At 41.7% G+C, this 25,557-nt stretch overlaps 1 protein-coding gene across 3 annotated transcripts in view; it reads right to left on the reverse strand.

Moving 5' to 3' along the window:
• akap7 (A kinase (PRKA) anchor protein 7) overlaps positions 1 to 25,557 on the reverse strand; it is a 49,713-nt gene that overhangs the window by 11,220 nt on the left and 12,936 nt on the right. Inside the window, exon 10 of one of the 3 annotated variants that reach the window (XM_086263703.1) lies at positions 12,110 to 14,362. The exons of the other annotated variants lie outside the window; for them this stretch is intronic. Within the exon in view, the coding sequence (XP_086119829.1) occupies positions 14,352 to 14,362 (11 nt within the window). The 3' untranslated portion in view covers positions 12,110 to 14,351. Of the gene's footprint in view, positions 1 to 12,109; positions 14,363 to 25,557 lie in introns of those variants that run through there. 3 annotated transcript variants of the gene reach the window in all.

A 25,557-nucleotide genomic window follows, 5' to 3' on the forward strand; every position in this document is an offset into this window, starting at 1 on the left:
AAGTAATTACGTTTCTGACCATCTCTTCGCCGTGCCAGAGCAATGGGATACAGCAGGGTGTTGGTGCCCAGATCTGTGCAACTCAACCAGCGCAGTGAAGACAATTTTAATGGCTCAAACAAAATGAGACACAAGGATGGACCCACTAATCTGCTTTCATATCATTCTAAATACAAAATAATGAGATAAAAAAAAAAACCCAATGGTGATACATAAAGTGTGATCAGAATTTTTTTTGTTAATTTCGAGTTTCTCTTAATAAACTTGAAAAAAAGGGAAGCTTCCTGATTTCCACGCCGCTCAGCAAACTGAGCTAATGAACTAAAAATGGACACGGATGGTAGCGAGCCAAAGCCATGCTGACTGCACAATTACACACGGAAACAAAGTGCTGCGGACTCATAGATGGCACCAATAATCACCAATAATAACAACAGATTTAGTAAAGTGGGGTAGCATTACTCTGTGGGACTATAACTGAAAATATTTCAACAACTTGTGCTGTAGTTCCAATTTTTTCAAACATTTTGAAAACGTGGCAGCTTTAATACTGTAGCAGTCCAATAATACTTGAACAAAGTACGTTTTCAATTATTTTAGGCAGCAGTGGTTCCAACAATTACCGTAGTTTTTTTAGAAAGACGATTATCACAAACTCAGTGAGAGGAAATCAGTTAAATGAACATGCAGGAAGAAAGGCTGATTAATATGTGAACGTTTGACTGAATAAGTAAATGTAAACACTGCAGCGACAAAACCAAAGTGTCCATCTTCAACTTGTGTTGAGCCATTTTTATCTGGTCCAAAAATATAAATCCGACTGATGAGCTGCAAGAAATGTCAGCAGATCCAATGAGCAATGATATCTAGCCCAAAAGACCAGCACTGCCTTCATTGAGCCATGTGACCGACAATGAATAAAGATAACAGTTTCAGCGTTGCTTTCATTAACTTAAGAAAAAAAAAAGTGGCACGTGATCTTTTAAGATTCCTGTGGGTTTGACACTGGAAGCAGACATTAAAGCTGCAGAGCCGGGCATGTGCGGCGTCTGTGAACTCAGTTTGACTGTGCATCAAACAGCCCGGTCTTTTAGTGTGAATGGAAAACAAGCACGGGGGAAAAAAAAAAAAATCCCACTGCATTTTGATTTGATATGTTTCGGTCTTTTACTCTGGTGTGACAGAGCAACACATCATAGTCTGTTTGCTCATTTCCACACCTCACCAGTAAGCAGTGATAGTAAACTGGTTTATTTTCATTACTTACACATAGAACTGTATCTAATTTGGCTTTAACGTGTGCTGGAGATCTTTATAACGGCTGGAGACAGTCTGGTCCGGTTCTAAAACAAATTGAGCTTAAACAGAGTCTGCACAAACACAGACGCTGGCTACAATCCTGTCACAATCAAGCACTGATGGGGAAAAGGCACTGAAGAAGTGAACATCACATATTGATTGCACCTTAAAAAAGGAGACAGTGGGTTGTCTTCATGTAACAAAAACTTAGTCCCCAGGCCCCCTAGGCCATTCTTTGGGCCATGTGTGGTGTAATTTAAACCCAAATGTGACTCACTCCTTAGTATCAGGACTTGAGGAAAAGGCAGACAGCACTCAGAAATGGCCTTTTCTGCTCAGTGACCTGGGCTGTCAGGTCCACTCTTATAAAAGCACACTTACAGGTCATGAAAGAATGGGAATATTTCAGTGTTAGTAATACAGAGAAAGGTTTTTGAGTGCTTTGGCATTAGCAGAACTTCAGATCTGATTACTAATCCAATGTGGTTTGAGCAAAGACAAACATAAAACATCTTCAATTTAGGAGAGGAAACTTTAAATGTGGGTTTTATAAAATCCACAAAATCCAGTTAATCACACAGACTGATTTTCTTTACAAAAATAAAAAGGCTGTTTGGTGTGAACCATGCAAAAAACAAAACTTAAGACTGTTGACAATCTTCTTTAGAGTAGACATCTGGCTTGGATCACATAAAAAGCAAGACATGTAATGATGAATAGTTAGAAACAAAACCAAATAAAACCCCCAAACCCATGGGTGACACCAAAACGTGCACAGATCAACAAATTCCTAAAGTCGTGTTCATGTGTCTATCATAAGGAAAACACTGAATGGTGTTAGAGGAAGGCTGGTTCCCAAAAACCAAATCTGCAGCATATTTTAAGTTTGTGAAAGATGATCTCAGTGCTCCACAACACTCTTGGAGTAGCGTTTTATGTGGACACACGAGACAAAAGTCGAACGTCTGCAGTTGAAGAGAGACGTCAAAGCAGACCAACACAAACATCCTACCCCAACTGCGAGGCATGGTGTTGCTCCTAAAGGAGATGTTACTAAATTCGAGAGTTTCCCTACTTTTTCACTTACCGAGTGTGTCTGATCAATTACAGCTGTCTGTATGTTGTTAGTTCAGTCAGATTGTTTCGTCTATAAACACCTGAGCCCATCTGATAGGTAATCATTTCAAAAATCCTTTCATTTCCTGATGTTTCCATACAACAAGGACGAGTAAAACCAGAGAGGCGCCAGAATAAAAGAAGAAATCTTAGCACAGAGGAGTGGCTGGGAGGAAAGAGGTGAAATGAGCAGCGCTGTATCCATCTCTTCCCTTTCTCTGTTTCTCTTTGTTGTCGATTTGCTTCCCCTCTTCCGCACGTGGTCCCTGCTGACTTCATCAGCACATCTCACAAATACAAACACAGAGCTGGATATTTAACACTTCTGTGACGTCACAGTTGTGCAAACCCATGCAACAGGGAAAGATGTCCGATCAAGGTCATTTCTGCTCTTTAGTTACAGATCATGCAGGTGAAAAGCTAAAACAGATATCCATATAGAGGCTGTGTGACTGTTAATAGCTTGTCCCAAGCATGCTGTGTGAGGAATAAAGTTTACCTTTACCAGACTGTTAGAAGAAGAAAAGAATCTAAGATATGGGTACAAATTAACTGCACTGAAAGGACATGAGTGTTGCTCCTGTCCTTTCCATGTCAGAAAGAAAGCTGGTTTAAGTAAGTTTGAATGCGGCATGGTTGTTGGCACCAACAACAGCTGCACAACAGTTTCTGAGTATTTTAGAAACTGCTGATATTTCCCCACACAACAGTCTCTAGAGTTTACAGAGAATTTTCTGAAAAACAGAAAGGATCCAATGAGCAGCAGGATGTCTGGGTGAAAATGGCTTGTTGATGTCAAGAAGTCAGAGGAGAATGGCCAGATTGTGTTGAGCTGAGGCAACAGTGAAGCTGTTTGCACACTGAAAACGATGACTAGTGATCATACAAAGTGAATGACATTCCTTGAATTCAGTGGACTATGGGTGAAAAAACACTGGCAACACAGAGTGAGTGGACCTGAGATAAATTTTTCTGAACTATCAGGTGAGAGATTAAAGCGACTACCAATGAGAGCCCAGGATACTGTTGACTGACGTGTGACTTCGTAGTCGAGGGTCAATACTAGTCAACTGGAGCCTGGAAACTCAACTAAATAACAACCGTAAGAACACATCTAGCTCTCATACGGCATTTTAATGGGTATGACAAAAAATGGCTATTATTCATAAAGTTATAGTCATATAAAGAAATTAATTCAACTGTTTCAATTTTCTAAGTTTCACCAGCAGTGACAGCCAACACCACCGTGTGACACCCTGTCTTGTTGGTCAGTGTTTTATTCACACACAGATACACAGCAGGAACACAAGTACGCATGTGTCTTGTTGCGCTCACGAGGGGCAACTGTCACCACATCACAGGGGTAGCATCTGACCTACAGAACACACACGCACACACACATACACACACGTTTGTTGGCTCCCTCGACTTGCCTCTGTCTTTGTCTCAATATTCCCACTTCTCTTAAAGCCCAATCCCTCCTTTCTCCCTCATTAGTTTTCATTCCCTGCGCCGCTCTTTCCTTTTCTCTATCCTTCTCTCTCCACACAGAAGTAGGGCACAGTGGCTCGACTGTTTATAGCAATGCAGCTGCAAGCGGGGAAAAGAGCAAAGAGACACATCGGGGAGAAAACAGAGAGGAGGGGAGAACACACTCAGCCCAGTTTAATATTTCTGCCCTTACAAAAAAAGAAAACACACACACCCACAGCCCTTCTGCAGACGAGCCATTTCAGCTGGTGTCAAAGTCTGTCTTTATGACCTCATGATCAGCACGATCAAGACCTCATGTAAGGCCTGCACACACAAACATACCCTTAACTGACCATAAATCAGTGGACGATTTTATTACTTTGTATCTCTGTTTAATTATTAATCTAACTGACAGGTCGTAGAAGGCATCATCTACCTTCTACGTAAGCGTAGCCTCACACAGAGACTAGCTTTTCTATTAGTATCTACATTAGATCAATTTCAATTTACCGACTTTCATTTCATTACTGGGACTGAGACAAACAAGTAGCAAATCCAATTTTACCGAAGAGAAAAGAGAAACCCTCACACTGACCGAAACCCTCCTTTAACTAGAGCAAATCTATATGTGGCAGCATGTGTGCATTCAGTTTAAGAGAAGAGATGTATTGACCTTTAACACTACTCTTTAATGTTGCGTTAAATGTTGTGACATGCTATGACCCTCCACAACAGATTGTGTGTGTGTGTTTTGATAATATTGGAGGAAGAGAGTAATAATTGCAATTCATGTCCTATGACATGCAGCAGCCCCAAAAACTACGCTGCACATTCATGCAAAACCCAAATTAACTAACAATACAGCTGCTGCAGAACAATGAGAGGGAAGGCTGCAATCAAACCACAAACTGCTCCCATAATTATCCTCTGGAGCTCATTTAATTTCATGTAAGCTGATGAAGAGCAGCCTCTGTTTGTCGCTGTCACTTAGTGGAAAATTTGTCCCCTGACTTTAACTATTTATTCATTTGAATTTTCCTTTAACCGACCGCAGATATTGTGCAACGACCCCGTGCATTAGATAACAGTGGTGCTCGAAAAACAAAAAAAACATCTTCCAGAAGACACGTTAACTGGCTAATCCATGGCACATGACGATTAAACGAATGCAGAATGATAACCCAAGAGGCATTTACAAGTTATTTTAGAGCCGCCCCTCCCTCCACTCGAAAAGCGTTTTGCTTATTGTTCCCCTCAGTTGGATATTTGACCTTCACTGCGCAGCGTGACTTGCAGAGCTTGACTGTGAGATGAGCGTTTTCGTATTTGTCTGCTAAAAGGTCGAAACTTTCTTTGTGCCCAACTTGAATCTGAGTTTTAAGACGTGCACATATGGCAATGACATTGGAGCCAATTATGCCCAAAATTGTAGCTCGGCCAGCTGATACGCTGACCGCAGACCGAGAGTTTCAGTGAAATATCGGGCATCGAGTTTAAAACAATCAAATAAAAACCACAGAGTAATGAAATATTTTAGAACAGCTGTGAAGGGGGATGAGTAGATCTAACTTCAAGGAGCATTATTGAAAAAGTGCGTCAGTGTGACAGGATCTTTAGCTTCTTTAGTCCATTATGTTAAAGCAAAGCAGCAAAAGTTAATAAAAGAACATACTCATAGGTATTATGAGTATAATTTATACGATTAAATAAGAAATATAAACTTAAAGGCAAGCACAAAAGCAAAAAGCTCCTTTGCTTATTTATTTAATAACTTTATATTTATGAAAGACCACTGCTATGTAATATAATAGAGGTGGAGTAGTAAGTAGTAGTCACAGTTTAGCCCCGTTTTGTTTGGCTCGTGTGCAAAATAATGCACATGCACAAGAAATTAAGGAACTGCTTATCAGAAGCAGCAACACCGAAAACAAACAGCCAAACAAACAATAAAAAATAAACACTAATGCAAAGCCACAGAGCAGCTTTCTACAGACACGTTTTGCACAACCTATTCACAAAGTGTTTCATCTGAAGCTTAATCAGTGGCTCTGCTCGGCCACTGATTAATTACACACTGATGACACAGAATTACACAGCTGAAATAGGACCACTCGTCTACAAACGCTCAAACATACACAACACTAATCTGCACACAAATGCTGTGACATGATGCTGCTCTCTCACAGACACTCCTTGTCCATGTGTAGGTCACACACTGACATGTATGTAGCTGTGCGCACACACTCAGCTGACACAAAGCACTACGCACACACACATATACGATGTGCAGTATCTTCCTACACTGCACACATGCAGTCTTTTCCAAAAAAGCAGCACCGCTGAGTATCAATCCGATTGGTTTCTCCAACAACACACACCCACGCATGGAGACAGGAGCAGGAGGCACTTACTGATTTTCTCCTCGGCTTGGGAGAAAGGGAAGCAGCACAGTTGACCCATGGCGCCTCCTTCCCTCTCCTCCTGTTCCCCTCGCCCTACTGTTACCCCTCTTTTTCCTCAGCCCCTTGTTCTAAGCCTGACGGATGGAGGGAGAGCCCCGCTTCTCCTCCCGTCTTGCCCTCTGTGTCACTTGTTCTCCTCCCCTCCCAAAGGGCAGACAAACCCAGTGAGGATGAAAGCAACCAAACAAGAAAAACCCCCAAAAAACCCTCGCTCTCCGTCCGTGCAGCCCGAAGAAGACAGAGAAAGACAGCAGACGCTGGAAAAAAATGAACGAGTGATTCCTTGCTCTTGCTCTACTTTGCACTAACACAGGGAGGAGGGGGGTGTGTATCAGAGAGAGGGAGAGAGATAGGGAAAGAGGGAGGAGAGAGAAAGAGAAGAGAATGGGAGAGCTGGACGGTTCATGTGTAGGAGACAAAAAGACAGAACAAATAAAGAGTGATTTTGGTTTGAAGTGAGCAAAGCAGGGGAGGGGCGTGCATGAGTAAAGATAAAGAGTGCATGTGTGTGAAACTAGATGAGGACAGAGGAGGAGGGCTGCATGTATGAGCAGGCTTCAGTGAGAAGACACTGAGCGAGCCTTCGGATGTGGAAAAGGGAGCAGTGCGTATGAGGAGACGGCGGACATCGCTCTGTGTTTGTGTGTGGAGGGGTCGGGTGCCTACAAGCTCCGCCTCCTCTCGTCACTGTAGCTTGAATAATGATTGTTGAACAGCCGGCAGCTGCAGCCTGCTACTGGGTTTATCTGTGTAATTTATGAGGTCTGGAATGGAATTAGGACGTGGTGAAATAAAGAGGATAACATACATTACAGATAAAAAAAAAAAAGTAAAAATTCTGGACTCAAGTGTGGATTATGACTAAAACAATAGTCAGGGCTAAACACCGACGTCCCAAGATGAGGGTCAAGGAAAGGCACATAAGGAGATTATCATCAGCTTCCTATATATATCCACTCTCTTATTGTGAAGGTTGCAGTCATTCAGATGTAATGACTAGTAATTCAGTGTGGCATTTACATCCGGGATCTCAATGAGCCTGACTGGGGGTGCTGAGCTGTTAATGTCTTCTTTTTAACATCTTTACAGCAAGTTAGTTGGCAATAAGTGATTTTCAAATGCTAAACAAAAAATGGTTTGGAAAAAAAGCTTGTCATGGTTTCTCAATTTTTGCAGGTAAATATTTGCTTTATTTTGTTTGTTGTCTGGTGACAGTTGTCTTAATTTTTTCGTTATTATTTGTAAAATCAGGTAAATGCGCTCTAGACGACATAGACTACTCCTTATTATTAGAGATGCAATCGATCATTATCCAACCTGGATATAAATTTAATTGGAAATAAGCATGTCAATTACTGGAAATACAGTTAGCAGATAGGGCTGGGCCATACTGGCAGGCATGTCTGACAGCGAGAGCAGTGTTAGCACCTAAAAACTAAAGAAAATCCAACAAAGCACAGTTCTTTGTAAATGATGCAGGAAAACTGATCCTGCTAACAGTGGAAACAACAAACGTTTCACCATTTGAGGTTAAAGCACATCACCGAGTACAGCCAGACCGAATCCACATGAGGAAGACTAGGGCTAGACCCAAAACACAAAATATTTTCTAATTTTATATTTTATTACACAATACTGTGTAGTTCCTGAAGAGTTACAAGAATGATCTACATTTCTGTTAAACTGGTGTGTCAGGCAGTCAAAATTTCAAAGGAAACCACTTCTTAGGCTTTTTTGTGCTCACATGTAGGGCTGAGTATTGTCACTGATTTCTAGAATCGATTCGATTCAGATTCACAAGGTCCCGATTCGATTCAATTGAATTAGATTTGAATCTGGTAAATTTTGCCTAAGACTAGTGCTGGGCAATATGGAAGAAATATTTATCACGATATGAATTATTTTATATCACGATAACGATATATATCACAATATACCACCTGACCTGTGGTCATATGGAAAGTACGCAGTCTGTAAACAGCGAGCGCAGAGGGTGCAGTCTTTGTTAATGAAATGGATGGTTATGCTCATGTAGGGCTGCGTATCTCTGCTCGTTCATAGGTCAGTCGTCAAAGCATAATGCACAACACTGCAAACATCCTTCTCTACTTTGGCCCGGCATGCGTCATATAAGCGAGGCAACTCGACTTTACTGAAGTGCTTACGACCGGGCATAACGTACCTCAGATCAAGGACTTTGACGAGGTCACGAAAGCTGTCCTTCTCAACTACATAAACAGGGGCCATGAATTTACAAATGTAACGCGAGACGGCTCCTGTGGTTTGTTTATGGCGCTTGGACGTTTTCTCATAAGAGCCTTGTGTGAAAGACTGCTGTATCTTCGGCTGGCTATAGTTTTTCTTTTCCCAACTTGCTGCAAAAAAACAGCATGTACATCAAAATAAACGATTTCCAACAGTGTAATTTGAGTTCTAAGCATCCAAGAAATGATACAGAAAAGCATAAAGTCAAACATAACTTTTAAAAACACCAGTATAGGCTTATAAGGCCCTGAAGGTTAAAAACAAAACAAATCTACATTTTCCACAAAAATGACGTCACTTCCGGTTCCGGGCAGGTAATGGCGGACATGCGATAGTTCACGCTGACCAACAACAACACTTCCAACATAGGAAGTGTTATGAAAAGCTGATCGGAAAAGCGTGTTTCTAGAATATTATGTTTTTGTTGCTGCAAGTGCTTTTTATGCAATTTTTGCAAAGCTATATGTGGAAGGAAACTGTGACCTAGGACAAGCTGGTAGCATAAGATTGAAATGGCCTGTATTTGTATAGCACTTTTCTAGTCCCTAAGGACCCCAAAGCACTTTACACATTCAGTCATCCACCCATTCACACACACATTCACACACTGGTGATGGCAAGCTACACTGTAGCCACAGCCGCCCTGGGTCGCACTGAGAGAGGCGAGGCTGCCGGACACCGGCGCCACCGGGCCCTCTGACCACCACCAGTAGGCAACGGGTGAAGAGTCTTGCCCGAGGACACAACGACCAAGACTGTCCAAGCCGGGGCTCGAACCGGCAACCTTCCGATTACAAGGCGAACTCCACGATCGCCCCAAGATGTAAGTAGAACTCCTCCGGTTTCATATGCAAAAAAAATTATTGCCCTAGCTTACATGGTTCCAGTTATACAGGGATTTAAAAATAATTAGGCAAAACGGAGCGTGCCCACTCCGACCGGCTTTAAAGTGTTAATGATATATTTTATGTAATAATTTATAAAATTAGGTTAGAAACGATAGAAGACAAATGGCACGATAGACACTTTTCTATCGTCCACACGATATATATCGTCATATTGCCCAGCTCTACCTAAGACAGTTAGAAATATTATAATTCTGATCATTTATCAGTACTGACACTTGTGAGACTTCATCAGAGGTGTAAGCATCACAGCAGATGCCTTCGTATCAAAGTAACTGAGGATAAAACAGAAAAATATGAAGGAGATTTTCCTGGCCTGGCTTTTTATAGCAGATAACCTTAAAAATATTCTGCAGTAGAACAAAAACGGAAGAAAACATGACTCAGCATATGAACATTACCTGATGCTGCTGAAGCGAAGTTACAGAGGTTTTATTAGAGACGCTGCTAAGCATTTTGCAATTTGTCATAATTTTAAAAAGTTTGAATTTCTGCTGTTCAATACTGAAGAAATGTAAACTAACTTAGGTAGTGTTTCATCATTGACAGTAACTCTTTAACTGGAGAAGATGTACTATTACGTGTACTATTGAGATTTCTTTTTCCATTTCTTTCCTATGCCAGCATTTCCATGCTATTATGGTTAAGACTTTTGGCCTTTCAGACACTTATTAATATTTATATTCCTTATAAATGGTAAAAACATCATTTTTACATTACTGTGTATAGATTTCCTGTTTCTTCTATACTAAAAAAATGTATTGAACTGAGGTGCATGCAGATTTATGTGCCGTGACATCTGTTAGGAGTGATAAGTGAAAAGTATCGTCTGTGAATTGATTGGTTTCTTGTGCTTATCTTTAACGAGTACATCTCTTGGTCTTGGCTTAATCCAGCTCGATGATGTCAGCAGGTTTTTCAATATTTATAAAAAGAAAGCTGCTCGACAGCGATGATGTAATGTGCATTATGGTGCCTAAAAATGCAGATGTTCCTGCTCCTCTTTCAGGTGAGCGTGAGGTCCTACATTCAAAGGCACTGACCTCAAAGAAGGATCGCAGATGGAGCTCAGGCATTGCAGGCATTGCAACTATTCCAGCAAAGAAAAAAAATGTTTTGCTTCATCCATCTGTGAAAATGGATTATGATAATGACCAACAGAGTCAAAACAGACCATCAGATTGTGCCTGTTTTAATGAAGTTGTTCTCAGGGCACAAAACACAAAATATGGACGCGCATGATCCCTGTAACACTTTCTCTGTGGAAACTCACACCTAAATCAAAACGGTGGGCTGCTGAAGAAATTATATCCACGTACGTATATCCCACTTTCTAGCTCTGCAAGCCAACATGCAATCTGCAAAAAGTAGAGAAGCAAGGATCAATTTTACATGAGGATGGTGATGAGAACTGGGCCTCCAGGTATAAGGCAGAGACCAAACAGCTGTAATCAAGGTAAGATTACAACCAGGAGCACGAGTATCACGCTGCATGATCTGTGCTGTGTGCCAGTACGTGTGTTATGTATCTTTTAAGCCTTGCCAACACAATCCTTGTTCACCACCAGCTTCACCTGCCAGATTTTCCTTTCTACAACTTCACCCTATACTCCACAATGAAATTAAAGTTAAAGAGTTGTTTGTTTAAAATAAGGAAACCGATTCAGTGTGCACCACAGATCCAGAAACCATCCAGAGGTGCACAAGGAGTCTATTTTCAGAGGTACATCAGACAAATTTAAATAAGGTGAGTGAGGAGCCTCATTCTCCCTAAACTTAAGGTCTCAACTGGATGGGTCAAACACCAACACCTCCCCTTGCATGTTTTCAAGTTGCAATACCACTCTGTGGTTAGTTAGTAAGTGTTTGAAATCACGTGCGCATCTTCCATGGAAACTACAGGTGACCATGAAAATCTATAAACATTTTTCTCCAGCAACCGGAGGCTGCCAGGGCCTCACCAACTGTTCTGTTGGTCTTCACGGCTGTGGCTTCCATATTCAAAGAATTTTTGATTTTGTTTTTCAGTCTTATGTCAATGTAACTTACATCAATATGGGGGGGAAAAAAAAAACAACAAAAGCAAAGTCAAATTACAGGCAAACAAGTGTTAAGCTAAAATTTCTAGCCGTCTTTGTTGGAAGCACTTTGCTGCTACGCAGACGACTGTGTGAAACAATGAGGATTCATGAAGGAGAGTGATTACACACACGACACACGACTTATAAAAACATAAGGGTGCATTCAAGTGTCCTCAACAACTCCCTTCAGAGCAGGGAGTTGAGTAATAAATTACTCTCCACCAGTTCCAGGGACGCGTTTTTCTAGCTGCAAGTGATTGTTAAAAGCACACCTCTACCCTCCAGCATTAATGGTGGATTACACACAAGAGCTAAGGGTAAGGGGAGATGTGTTAAAGGACACACACACACACACACACACACACACACACACACACACACATGTAAACCATGTGCATTGTGGAGCTTTATAAGCTGAGCTCAGCTGCATAAGTAGACAGTGGAGCCCTTTTTCTATCAGAAGAATTCAGCTCACAGCTGCCACGTTTCACACAAACACACTCGCAGCTGTGAGGAGGTGTTTTTATTGATTTGCCTTGATTTCTATTGAGTATCAGTTACACCATAACAATACAGTATGTGTACACGCAACGCTTGGTATTGATTTTGGGCTTTTTAATGTCAGATGTTCAGGGTTAGCTACAGGGTTACTTATGCAAACAAAAAGCGATGTGAGGACGTTTTATCCCAGAAGAACACATTTATTCTCCGCATGTTAAACCATAAAAACAGTTGGGGTTATTGGTGGTATCTTAAGTACTCTTCCATTTAAGCCTCACAGTGCACACACAGCGATAGCTAAAAAAAAGAAAAGAAAAAGACACAGTGTGGACTTTGTTTAGCTGATCTGAACTCATGGTGCCTCAGCACTTTGTCACAAGACAGGTTATGCACACAAAGCAAACAAGACAACTGCATACTTTAGATAACCGAGCCCTATTGAGAGCCTGTTGTTATCAATGCTATGTGATTATCTATACACGTGCCCACAGTTATGTAAGACTGTGTAACACACCTGGCATTTCAATAAAATCAACCAATACTTATTTATGTAGCATTACTATAAACATTTGGTCACATAATTTGGCATTTCAAATACGTAAATCAAACCAACACCTCTCCATCTATTCAGTATGAACAAACTGAAAGTTATCTTATTGCTGCTAAGGTAAACTAAAGCTACAGGAAGGTAAATTATAAATCATCTTTCACTGCAAAGAAGATGAGAACTATTCAGCACAGAGGTGCAGATTTACAGATTACTGCTCTCCTGGCGCGGTCGCCACGAGGTAGGATTTTTACCATAAAAACTCAAACTACTTATCAACCTAAAAAGGAAAAAAAAAAAAGATTACTCATCTGCATTGCACATTTCAGCCAAGACTGAACACAAAACCAAATGGGCTTTTTAGTGGATAATGTGGTCTTTCCACAGTACCGACAGATGAGGTTTTTCTAATTGTCTGTTTTATTTAGACAGAAAACACCACATAAATTCACTTTACTTTGGCTGCTATAATGTAGCCTGTTTGCTCGTCTAAAGTAGCACATCCCTCTCCCACACACGGGCCTTGTTATGATGTTCGATTGTTTGTTGTGTTGAATCAATTTGGTGAAACTAATGTAAAGTAGCATTTTTCACGTGCTCGCTCCATCAGCGTTCACTCACACTCCAATAAACAAACTGTCCATTGAGCTGGGATCTGTATTTACTCATTCACAGGCTGGTGGAGCTTCTTTCACTCAATCATACAATACTACTATGTGAAACCCTCAGGTTGTTTGCAAATGTCATTTTGGTAATGTTTTTTCCCCCAAAGTAACATGTAGTAACATGGTTCTGGCAATTGGATATGCACCAGAAAGACATAAATTATGGTAAGTATTATGGTAATATCTAGGTAAGTAACACAATTCTCTTTTGTATTTTAATCTTGAATATTTCACAAGTACACATGCATATGAAGAAATCAGCAGCCTGGTGTTGTTGGATTGAATCAAACATCATGTCCCAGAGGTGTTCTATTGCAATCAGTGGTATCAATTCCTTCATTCTCCAGGAACTATCTACATATTCTTGCCAAATAAAGCCAGACATTGTAGAGCACCAAGATGAAGCCAGGTTAGAATCTGACAGAAGGCCCAAGGATTCCATCCTGATACCTAATGGCAGGCAGGGTGCCGTTGCCTAGGCTGTGGAGGAATGTGCGTCCCTACATGGACATGCTTCACCAGACCATCACTGACCCACCACCAAACCGGTCATGCTGAACGATGTTACAGTCTCCAAACGCTTTCTCGTCTGTCACATGTGCTCAGCGTGAACCTTCTCTCATTTGTGAAAAGCACAGGACGCCAGTGGTCGACCTGCCAGGTCTGGTATTCTGTGGCAAACAGGCTTGACACAGCCAGGTTCACTAGCGGACATTCAGACATCAGTCCACCCTCATGAAGTCTGTTTCTGATTGTCTGGTCAGAGAGATGTCCACCAGTGTCCTGCAGATCATTTTGTAGTTCTAGCAGTGCTCATCCTGTTCCTCCTTTCACAAAGGAGCAGATACTGGTCCTGTTGATGGGTTAAGAACTTTTCGCAGCCTTGTCCAGTTCTCCTCGACTAACTGCCTGTGTTCTGGCACCTCTCCGTGCTCTTGAGACTCCATGCTTATGAAGTAATGATGTGTCATCCTGGAGGAGATTGACTACCTGTACAGCCTCTGCAGGGTCCCGGGATCACCTCATGCTACCAGTAGTCACACTGACCCTAGCCAAATGCAAAACAGGTGAAAAACAGTCAGAAAAGATGAGAAAGGAAAAAAAATTGTCAGTGGCCTCCACCTGTAAAACCAATTCTGTTCCTGTTTCTCCAACTTGATTAAGTAGATTTGTATCTGAGACATTTAATTGACTTGATGCTAAACTCTGATTAAAAAGCATTCTTTTAATTTTTTTTGAAAGCCACTACCCAGTTGTGCATCTTTTGCCAGTCCCTCTTGTCATTGCAGTGTCTCCTTAGCTCGACCGAGCCTCCTCCACCTCGCCTTTTAAATCAAGCTTCAATTCGGTTGTCTGTTTAATGTCATCTTCACTCACATCTCCAATTTTCTCTCACCATCTGTCTGGCCTACCTATCTGCCCTTTCCATCCGCACGATCTATTTAATTCTACTGATTGTGCAAGCCCGTTCCTCTCTCCTCTGCCTTTCCATTCTCTTCCCACACTCATTTATCGTTCTCGATTAATCTCACTTATTTCTTGCTCTCTCCTTTTCAATCTCTTTCTGCTGTGCTTCCATCCTCCCATCTATTTGGCCGGATTATTTGATTCCTTTCTCCTTCTCTATTCTCATCTCCTTTATCTTGCTCCAACACACCTGCTATCCTCTTAGCGTTCACTACTGCAAATTGTCAGGTGCTTATAGTTTGCTGCGCTCCCTACAGATTCATATGTCGACCTGAGATAACATACCTGTGTGCCGCACATAAGCTTTACCGTTCTTTTTTAACATCTGAAAAATTCCTGGCAGGGCCTGCTTGATGCTGGAGCCTTGTTATCTGGTATAATGTGTAATTCCAGGATCATAGTACATGATTTTTTTTCTTTCAAGATGTCAGATACAGCAGTGAGAGTCAAGAAACTGCTACTTGGCCATGAGACAAGACTAGACCCTCATACGACAGCTTGGATTTTCATAGTGTGCATGAAGGACAAAGGTGATTGTGAAGGGGGTGTTAATCATGGCAGCACTGTCAACGTCCGCGCTCTTCCTCGTCAACATATTCTCATGGTATTCGTCGGGACTATGACACTCTGCAGAATTTGTCAGACTAGCTGAGAAAATGATGTTGTTCCCAGATGATGGACAGTTGTCTTATAGTTTACTTCTAGTAGTAACACAGCATGCAATAAAACAAGCATCTGTTTTACTGTTCTGCGATCATTGGACTAATATTGTGTAATCTGACTGTGTACAATGCCTGATTTAAATCGGGCTGAACTCCCCTTCAAGGTCAACCTCAGTAGTCCCTATGGTTCAGCTTTAGCATTGCTCGTTCGCTGCCTTTAAACTTCCTCTTTGATTAATAGTCGTTTTTCTCCAGTGTGTCAAACTGGTGATCCTTTAACTGGATTTTTATTTCAGGGGAACTTGAAGAGAGGTAAATCTGGCGAGTCGATGGTATTCTTCTAGGTTCCCACCAGTGTTGGTCAAGTTACTTGAAAAAAGTAATCAGTAACTAATTACTGATCAGTAACTAATTACTGATTACTTCCTCAAAAAAGTAATCCCGTTACTTTACTGATTAATTATTTTCAAAAGTAATTAATTACTTAGTTACTTAGCTACTTTTTAAAAACACGATTTACAACCTGAATAGGTAATAAAGCGATAGATCTGTCAGCCCAATTCTACTTTTTCTACATAATCCATCATACAAAATGGAATCAAATGGAAATGTCTCTTTTTTAAACTTGTTTTATCAGTTTTAATCTTTTAACTTTATGCATCAAGCAAAAATTAAATTATATGCAACATTCTCTGACTTGAAGAAAGTAGTTTAACATTTAAACCTATTTTCTGCACATTCCAGCGCATAAAATAAAATATTTTTGCGTTTACTATCCACTCTGCCATAGCTCGGCTACAGACTCAGCACCCGAGTGCCTTTATTGTGATCTCGGGTGACTTCAACCATGTATCACTGGACAATACACTACCAACATTCAAACAATATGTGGACTGTCCCACCAGGGGAGAGAAAACTTTAGACTTACTGTATGCTAACGTCAAGGATGCATACAGCTCCTCCTCCCTCCCCCCACTTGGTAGGTCAGATCATAACCTGATTCACCTCACCCCCCGCTATGTGCCAATTGTGAGGAGGGAACCTGTGACCACCAGGACTGTTAGGAGGTGGTCAGAGGAGGCAATAGCGGAACTACAGGGCTGTTTCGAGGTGACCGACTGGGAAACACTCTGTGAGCCTCACGCCGAGGACATCAATGGGCTTACTGAGTGTATCACAGGCTACATAACTTTCTGCACCGACTCCATTGTTCCAGCTCAGACTGTTCATTGTTACCCAAATAACAAGCCGTGGGTGACTAAGGACATCAAAGCCCTCCTCAACAACAAGAAGAGGGCTTTCAGAGGGGGCAACAAAGAGGAGGTGAGGAAGATCCAGGTGTTACTAAAGGACAAGATCAGAGAGGCTAAGGACAATTACAGGAGGAAGCTGGAGTGGAAACTCCAGCAGAACAGCATGAGAGAGGTGTGGAGGGGCATGAAGACCATCACTGGATTCAGGCCAACCAACAGCAGGGGAGCTGAGGGAGGTGAGAATAGAGCCGACGAGTTGAATCTGTTTTTCAATAGATTCGACACCACAGTGTCTGCTCCCACCCCCACAACCTCACCTGCAGTCAGCCTGGAATCCAGAGCCACACCACTGTGCCAGCCTCTCTCTTCACATGTTGCCTCCTGTGAGATTCCTGACACCCCTCCCCCACCCATCACCTTCACTCAATACCAGGTTGAGATGCAAATGAGGAGACTTCACTCAGGCAAGTCTGCTGGACCAGACGGAGTGAGTCCCCTTGTCCTCAAGACCTGTGCCCCCCAGCTGTGTGGAGTCTTTCATAAACTGTTTATGCTGAGTCTGAGTCTGCAGAGGGTCCCGGTGGTGTGGAAGACATCATGCCTTGTCCCTGTACCAAAGACGCCACGTCCCAGTGGCCCCCAGGATTACAGGCCCGTGGCACTGACCTCCCACATCATGAAGACCCTGGAAAGGCTCATCCTGGACCAGCTGCGACCTATAGTAAGACCACATCTGGATCCCCTTCAGTTCGCTTATCAGCCTCGTCTCGGAACAGAGGACGCCATCATCTACCTGCTCAATCGTGTCTACACCCATCTGGACCAGCCGGCGAGCACTGTGAGGGTCATGTTTTTTGACTTTTCCAGTGCTTTCAACACCATCAGGCCGACCCTCCTGGGTGATAAGTTAGCAGCGATGCAGGTGGATGCTTCTCTGGTGTCCTGGATTGTTGATTACCTGACAGGAAGACCACAATATGTACGTCTCCCACAGTGTGTGTCTGACAAGGTGATTAGCAACACAGGGGCACCACAGGGGACTGTCCTCTCCCCCTTCCTCTTCACCCTCTACACCACAGACTTCAGCCACTGCACAGAGACCTGCCATCTTCAGAAGTTTTCTGATGACTCTGCGGTGGTTGGATGCATCAGCAGGGATGATGAGACAGAGTACCGGGCTGTGGTCGACTCCTTTGTCACGTGGTGTGAGCAGAATCATCTGCAGCTCAACGTGGCAAAGACCAAGGAACTGATCGTGGACTTCAGGAAGACCAGGAAACACTTGACCCCTGTTTCAATCCAGGGGGTCAGTGTTGACATTGTGGAGGACTATAAATACCTTGGAGTACACATTGACAATAAACTGGACTGGGCTAAAAACACCACAGCACTTTACAGGAAGGGCCAGAGTCGTCTCTATTTTTTGAGGCGACTGAGGTCCTTCAACATCTGCCAGAAAATGCTGAGGATTTTCTATGAGTCTGTTGTGGCCAGTGCGATCCTCTATGCTGTTGCATGCTGGGGGAGCAGGCTGAGGGTCGCAGATGCCAACAGACTTAATAAACTGATCCGTAAGGCCAGCAATGTTGTGGGGATGGAGCTGGACTCCCTCAAGGTGGTGTCGGAGAGGCGGATGCTGTCCAAGATAAAGACAATGTTGGATAACACCTCCCACCCACTCCATGACATGTTGGTCAGTCACAGGAGCTCATTCAGTGAGAGACTGAGATTACCGAAAAGCACCACTGAACGACACAGGAAATCATTCCTGCCTGTGGCCATCTCCCTGTACAACGCATCCACTTAACACACTGTTTGCTGCTACAGCTACACATGTTTCTTTTCCAACTATTTATTTATAAGTGACTTATGTATGTATGTATGTATATATATGTATATATTGTACTATTCTTAGTTAGCGTATTGTCTGTCTTGTCTTAATGTTGGTTTAAAATGGAGCACTGTAACAAAAAATAATTTCCCCCAGGGATCAATAAAGTATTCTGATTCTGATTTTCAAATAGATGCAAGTAAAACACAGCAGAATATAAATATTTTCACCTGTAAAGCAGGAGTGGGGTAGGCGGAGGTGTGCTCTGGTGCAGGTGTGCCACAGCGGTCAGGTGAAGAATCCGCGAGTTTCTCTGTGAATTTCCCATTAACTTTTACTCGTGCACCATAGAGAGCATCCTGGCGGGAAACATCTTAACCTGGTTCGGGAACAGCACCATGCAGGACAGACGAGCTCTAGAGAGGGTTGTGCGGTCAGCTGAGCGCACCATCCGCTCCGAGCTCCCTGACCTGCACTCAATCTACAGCAGGCGGTGCTGGACCAAGGCCAGGAAGATCGTGAAGGACCTCAGCCATCCCAACAACGGACTGTTCTCTCTGCTGAGGTCAGGAAAGCGATTCCGCTCCCTGAAGACCAACACAGAGAGACTGAGGAGGAGCTTCTTCCCGCAGGCGATACGGTCTCTCAATCACACCACCACACAGTACTGACCCACACATACAGTTCTTACACACACACTGGACTTTCTGGACTTTGGTTTTGCACAACACTGGTCACTATATTTTTCATTTCCGGTTAATACTTGTACAGCTGCTGTTATTGTGTATATATTTATTTATATTTAGATTTCTTCATACATTCTTATATAGTTCTATATTGTGTATTTTGTTGTACAGTTATTTTATTTTCAACTTTAATTTATATATTTCTCTTTATCTTATTCTTCCCAGTTAAATTTACCCTTCATTCTAATTTGTGTTGTACAGTTATTTCATTTTTAACCTTAATTTATATTTTATTCCTTCCTAGTTAAATTTACCCTTTTTAATTTTTCATATTTATTTCCTATCTTATTCATAGCCTTTTCCTTTTTTGTTTTCTTTAGGTCACGAGCAGTTGTCCAAGCATTTCACTACATATCGTACTGTGTATGACTGTGTACGTGACAAATAAAAATTTGAATTTGAATTTGAATTTGAATTTAAGTCGTTGCGCACTCGGAGCTTGTTTAGGGGTTTTTTCGGTGTAAAAAGAAGTTTTCTTCCCACGCACAACGGACACTAATGTTTTTGTCACTTTTTATGGAATCAAACTCAAAGTAAGGTCAGTACTTCCACGTTTTAAACGCTGCACGCTCATACTCTCTCCCGTACTCGATATATGATCCATTGTTGATCTGCACACAGCTGTTGTCACGAACGTCGCACTCGCTTACGTCACTGTCATGAGACATTCTTGCAAAAAAAAAATCACGGTTTTAGTAACGCAGTGTTCCTACGGGAAAGTAACGGTAATCTAATTACCGTTTTTGCAATAGTAATCCCTTACTTTACTCGTTACTTGAAAAAAGTAATCAGATTACAGTAACGCGTTACTCTCCAAGTAATGCGTTACTGCCCATCTCTGGTTCCCACTGCAAGGTTTACATGCTTCAAGACATTTTCATCCTAGGGAACAAATTCACAGAGCACAACTTAAATTGTGGCACAACTTGGTGTCGCTGGATTGACTGCGATTGAACTGTGGACCTCAACTGAAACATGCTGGGTCAAAGCCAGAGACCCACTTTGCCACACAAAAATCAGGTCAGCTTGAAGGAGAAGTTTCACACCAATAGTTTGCTTACTCTGGTCCGAATCAGTTGATAAGTTTGGAAACTTGTAGCTTTTCCCTGTGACTTGGTTTCTTTTCACAGAGAAAAATCCAAGTGATCTCCACGCGAACCTAAAGGCGTCACTACAAACAATGTGTGAATGTTCAATCGGCTTATTGGCCAGATGTGTCTGAGGCGGGAGCAACAAAAATAAATAGAGGAAGAAGATGCTAAGTTCTGTACTATTAAGAAGTATACTGTGTATACTTATAGTGTACTATAGTCCCTTGCCACATCCCAGAATACACAGCACACATGGCTACGGAAAGTTTTTCTTAGCTCAGTCTTGCAACAAACCCCTAGTAGCTGTTTCAGATTAAGGTTGGATTGCCTTGGAGTACATGGTCTTGGTGCTGTTCTTTTGGTGAGCACCTGAGTGTTCACACCTGCTCAAATGAACCAGAGCTCAATTTGAAAGGGACTAAAAACTGCAGGTGTGAAAGGATCCTAAAGTGTGCTCTAGAAATGTTCATGCAAAAAGATTTCCAGGTTGCGATTTAAAAGTGTCTCTGAAAGCAGTGAAAGGTGCACAAGAAGAAAAAAAACTTGAATGAGAAACTGCCCAAGACATTTATGATTACATGAAAATTGTTTACATTTTTATTTTTGTACAATTATGTTTTCCTCCCTTGTAAACACAGAGTTACTTAAGTATAAATTATGCTGGTCACACCAAAATTGGCAATACCTCTGTTTTATGAGATGGCGCTATATAGCACTAAATCGAAGGCCTTACACAGATGCTCCAGTATAACAGACACTCATATCTTCCCTTCTTACAAGGAATTACAGAGGAGGAGGCGTGTACAGGAAGAGAGGTAGTCTATATTAAATTAAATCAATTATTAGAAACAGAGCCAGGCGGATGTGCCAATATTACCACACGGGAAGACTTAAGCATTAACAGTGAGAGCCTTTAGTATAATTAAGGCTTGTTTGTTTTTACTGTTTTATTTCCCTAGCGTACCCATAATTGTTGTGCTTCCAGTCAAATAAGGACACTGATCACTGCTTTTAAAGCAGTAGCGACAGCCATAAAAACGCAACTTGTAACAAAAGATGAGAAAGAAGGGGAGGAAATCTAAATTATCTGCTTAGTGCCATCAAACAATGAACCACTACCCAAGTAATTCCAAAAAAAAGCATTTTTCCATGGTCCCTGCACTCGAATGTTTGGCATGTGTCTTTCAACAAATGCAAGGCAGATAAGATTCAGCGGACCTACCCGTCCTTGTGGCTTCTACAAACCAGAGGAGTAAAAAATAAATAAATAAATAAATAATAATAATAATCCATCCAACGAAACTCTTAAATGTTCAAAACATCAGCGGTCCCTGAATGCCGTTAAACTCTTTACAGCTCAATTTTCATCCTTTAAATATTGTAAACCCCTGATTCAATATTTCTCCAGAGAGAAATTAGCCCACTTACACTCAAATTAACAAAACTGCGTCATCAGTCTGTGTAGCTGCTGAGTGGAAAACGAGCACTGCCAAAGAGTTACTTCATAGAAGAAAAAAAAAAAACATGCAGCACAGTCTGTACAGAAGTGAGTAACCTTATCTTAACAAAACAGCAAAGGGTCAGTGAGCAACAAAGCACCTTCTTGAGTCCATGTGCACGCAGTCCCACAGTGCTGCTGAGCACTTCTAGTCTGTGCATGCCTGTTAATAAGCATTTACACCCATTTATTTGGGTGTCTGTACATAAAGCTGAATACTGTAAATACCAAAAGGTCCCGAGTTGACCTAGACCTATTATTCTACCTCCACAGACACAGACTGGAAATAATACACTGACCATCTCCTATGTAAGGCTGCTTTTATTATAGGCTCGACTTCCCTTGGCTGTAACTACATATTAATGGGAAACTGTTCTACCTCTAGGGGGGGATTAAAAAAAAAAAAATCAGGATAAGTATAACAGTTTAAATGTTCCAGGCACATTTTGTAGTGACATCACGAGTGATGAGGACACTTTTCAACACACGCACACAGACTTCTTTCATTGTTTTGACTCCGTGGCTTAAATTTATGTCACATTCCAACAGGCCAGCGAGTGGAAAGCGAACGAGAAGAGACTCAAGTGTTTTTTGGCATCTTCGTGCTGAACTTTTAGCGCCTGTCCAAACAAAAGTGCACAAGCAGCTTTTCCATTTATTCTCTGGCCGCCACAGAACAAAATAAGTCAGATAAACATGTCAGATTTTTGTAAAATCAGACCATTTGTTTTATATTACATCTGCAACACAAACTCCACACAGTATCTTTTTAACTATTTCCTGTATTGATTGATGAAATTATTTTTTCATGTGCAGGTGAGTTGAAAGCAAATAACATAGTTTTTCTTATTTTTAACTATGTGGCGTGAGCCTCACTGTTTGCACTTCACTTTGCTGTATGTATTAGGCACTATCGGCTTCTTTGGCAACACTGCAAACACAAACCAGTTGCTCCCTGTTGCATGAAATCCCTGCTTGCTTCAGGACCTGTACTACTAAACTGTAACCGCCACGACAAACTGATCTCTACCGAAAACATAAAAGTATACAACTTAAGAACATTACAACAGGCAACAAAAATCCCCCCCTTCACTCTTTGTTCTTGCACTCTGTACAGTGTTGCTTCCTCAAACATAAAAAGATGCCCTTTTAGATTACATTCAATGAGCTCTGTAGTGGATTATGTTGTAGTGTGGATTATGGGATTAAGATATACACATACAGACTCTGACCACTGTGCCCCACCAGACAAAAAAACAAACAAAAAAACCACAGAATGAGAGCCTGAATAATTCTGGATTTTATGTTTTTTACCAATCAATTTATAACTTGAATGTGTTAGGGTTTTTCTGGATTTTTAGTTGATATTCTGTCTTTCCATTAAAATTAAACCGAGACTGTTCATCTCTTTGTAAATGAGCAAACTTTCAAATTCAGCAGGAAATGATCAAATAATCATTTCCCGTGAGAAACACGGATGTAGAGGAGAACAAGCCCGACCAGTTCATCGGACGCTATAATCAATAGCAATAGACACCAAACTACTGCTATCACCTGCAACGCATTATGATATTTTATGCAATATTTTGTAAGCAACTCAAGTACAAGGCCTTGATGAAAACTAACAGTATGCGATAAAGCTCCACTTTAAATTAGCCACGTTATTAGCGATTTCCCATTTGAAATACGGTTGAAGTGCCAAGTCTATTCCCGCTGCATCGTCGTCTCCGTTGAGCCATAAGACAGCAGCAGGTGTGCTGGCTGAATAATTGCTCTCCTACAGAGAGAGTGATGACACACGCTGCTCATCATGTGTTCTTTGCTTTAAAGATTTCAAGTGTTCGTGCGGATGCCGGTCACTCTTAAACCACAGGTGTTTGGGAAGATGAATAGTTTGTTTTTCTTAACTGCTTCAATTCTGCCATTGTTGTGCACTGGTATAAGTAGATCCATCATACACAACATTTCTGCTCTTAATGCTGCTGTTGTACCATGGCTGGCAGCAAAATGAAAAAAAAAAAAAAGTATTGGTTTGTTGGTGTGTTTGAGTGGTTTGTGGGAAAATGAAAAAACTCTGTTTTTAAACATAAAAAAACCACAGTGTGCTTTGGAGGGCATCCATCCATCCTGGTTTGCTACAGAATAAAATCAAACACTATCGATGCTCAGAGGAGAGGACTTTTGTGGTACAGACTGTCATCTTGCTCTCAGTGTTGCAACAAGTAGCCCGGTTATAGCGATCTAAAAATATGCTAAGGTCTCATGTCAGATTTCTGTCTCGTGTTGGTGAAGCTGTGATTATGGTCAGCATTGTTCTGTCTGCACGTAAGAGTCCAATGAGTGAATTCTGAGTCATAAAGTGGGTTTTCCTCCATGAGTTAGGGTGTTTAGTTAGGTGACGACGTTAACAGCTGTCACAAATATACAACACTTTAAAAAGAATACTGACAGACACCAGTGCTACCTTGAGTTATCGCATTTACAACATTTTCAGAAAACCTCAGAACTTGTTTTTGACATCGAGGTAAGTGAGATTTGAACTCGTCAGAGATTTTTAGTAGATGCACCTATGGCATCAATTTGAAAACCCTAAGTTCCCTTGTTCTTAAGTTACTGTGCTCACAAAGTTGGGTTCCAAAACCCAGAGAAGGCCGAGCATGGTGGTCAGCATTTGGCGTCTTTGTCGCAATTTACTCCTCCCTCACCTCCATCAGCACCGGCTTTATCTTTATGTGGCTTTTACAGTTTGTGTATTAAGTGTTTAGTGTTGTGTATTAGTCCTGATGGACTAAAAGTAGTTTAGGGGAGAAGCTTGAATCCGCCAGCCCGCTCTGAGGTTGGTTCATGGTCTTCTTCTGCGTGTTTTAGCCGGGGCTCCCATCTCTTTTTGTTGCAGTTGTTTGTAGGTCACTATTTTCATTATTAAAGGCTTGTTGAATGGCAGCAGTGAGACCGCGAGACTTTGCACAGTACAAAACATCACTACAGCTTCAGCTGAGTTATTGTAGTTCTTAGTTTGTACGAGGACGATTTTGTTTTTCTCTTAAAGTTTACATAGTCTCGATTTAAAGCTTACGTAACCTCTAAGCTTGAGGGACTCATCCACTTAAATCCTGCCTTTCCTAGCACTTTGCTCACACACAGCGAGCAGTATCACATCATATTTAAACTCCCCTCACTGTAACATTCAGTGTGCAGGCTGCATGGTAACATCAGAGCAATGGATGCAATATTTTCCCCCATTTTCATACATTTTAAATAAGCGCTGTTTTGGAAAAACACTTGACAAAAAAACACAAGCTTTTTGATGATGTGAAGTGTGAGGTAAACACCCCCTCCCCTTGACAGTTTCTCACTCCCACACACACACACACACACACACACACACACACGCACGCTCTTTGTCTCTCACAGACAGCCCAGTGATCCACAAAACATTGTGACAGCCTAGTTACACTGACAGCTCTCTCACTCACACACACACTCACGCATACACAGCAATTACCGCAGATACTTGACAGCGAGACTTAGGAAGTGCTTATGTGTGAGACTAAGGTATACACAACTCCTGTTAACTCCATGGTAACTAAGGGTAGGACAAATTTTGGTGTGACGACATATCGGAGTGCTTTTTCTTGTGAGAGCTTTCTGCAAAATACCCTAACTAAAGTTTATTCCACTTTTCAGAGCCAAAC

Source organism: Aulonocara sp. 'chitande type north' Nkhata Bay, linkage group LG15 (assembly GCF_057382095.1).
Source record: "Aulonocara sp. 'chitande type north' Nkhata Bay isolate Kocher_YH1m ecotype deep benthic linkage group LG15, A_spYH_male_GT1.1, whole genome shotgun sequence".
NCBI lineage: Eukaryota > Metazoa > Chordata > Actinopteri > Cichliformes > Cichlidae > Aulonocara > Aulonocara sp. 'chitande type north' Nkhata Bay.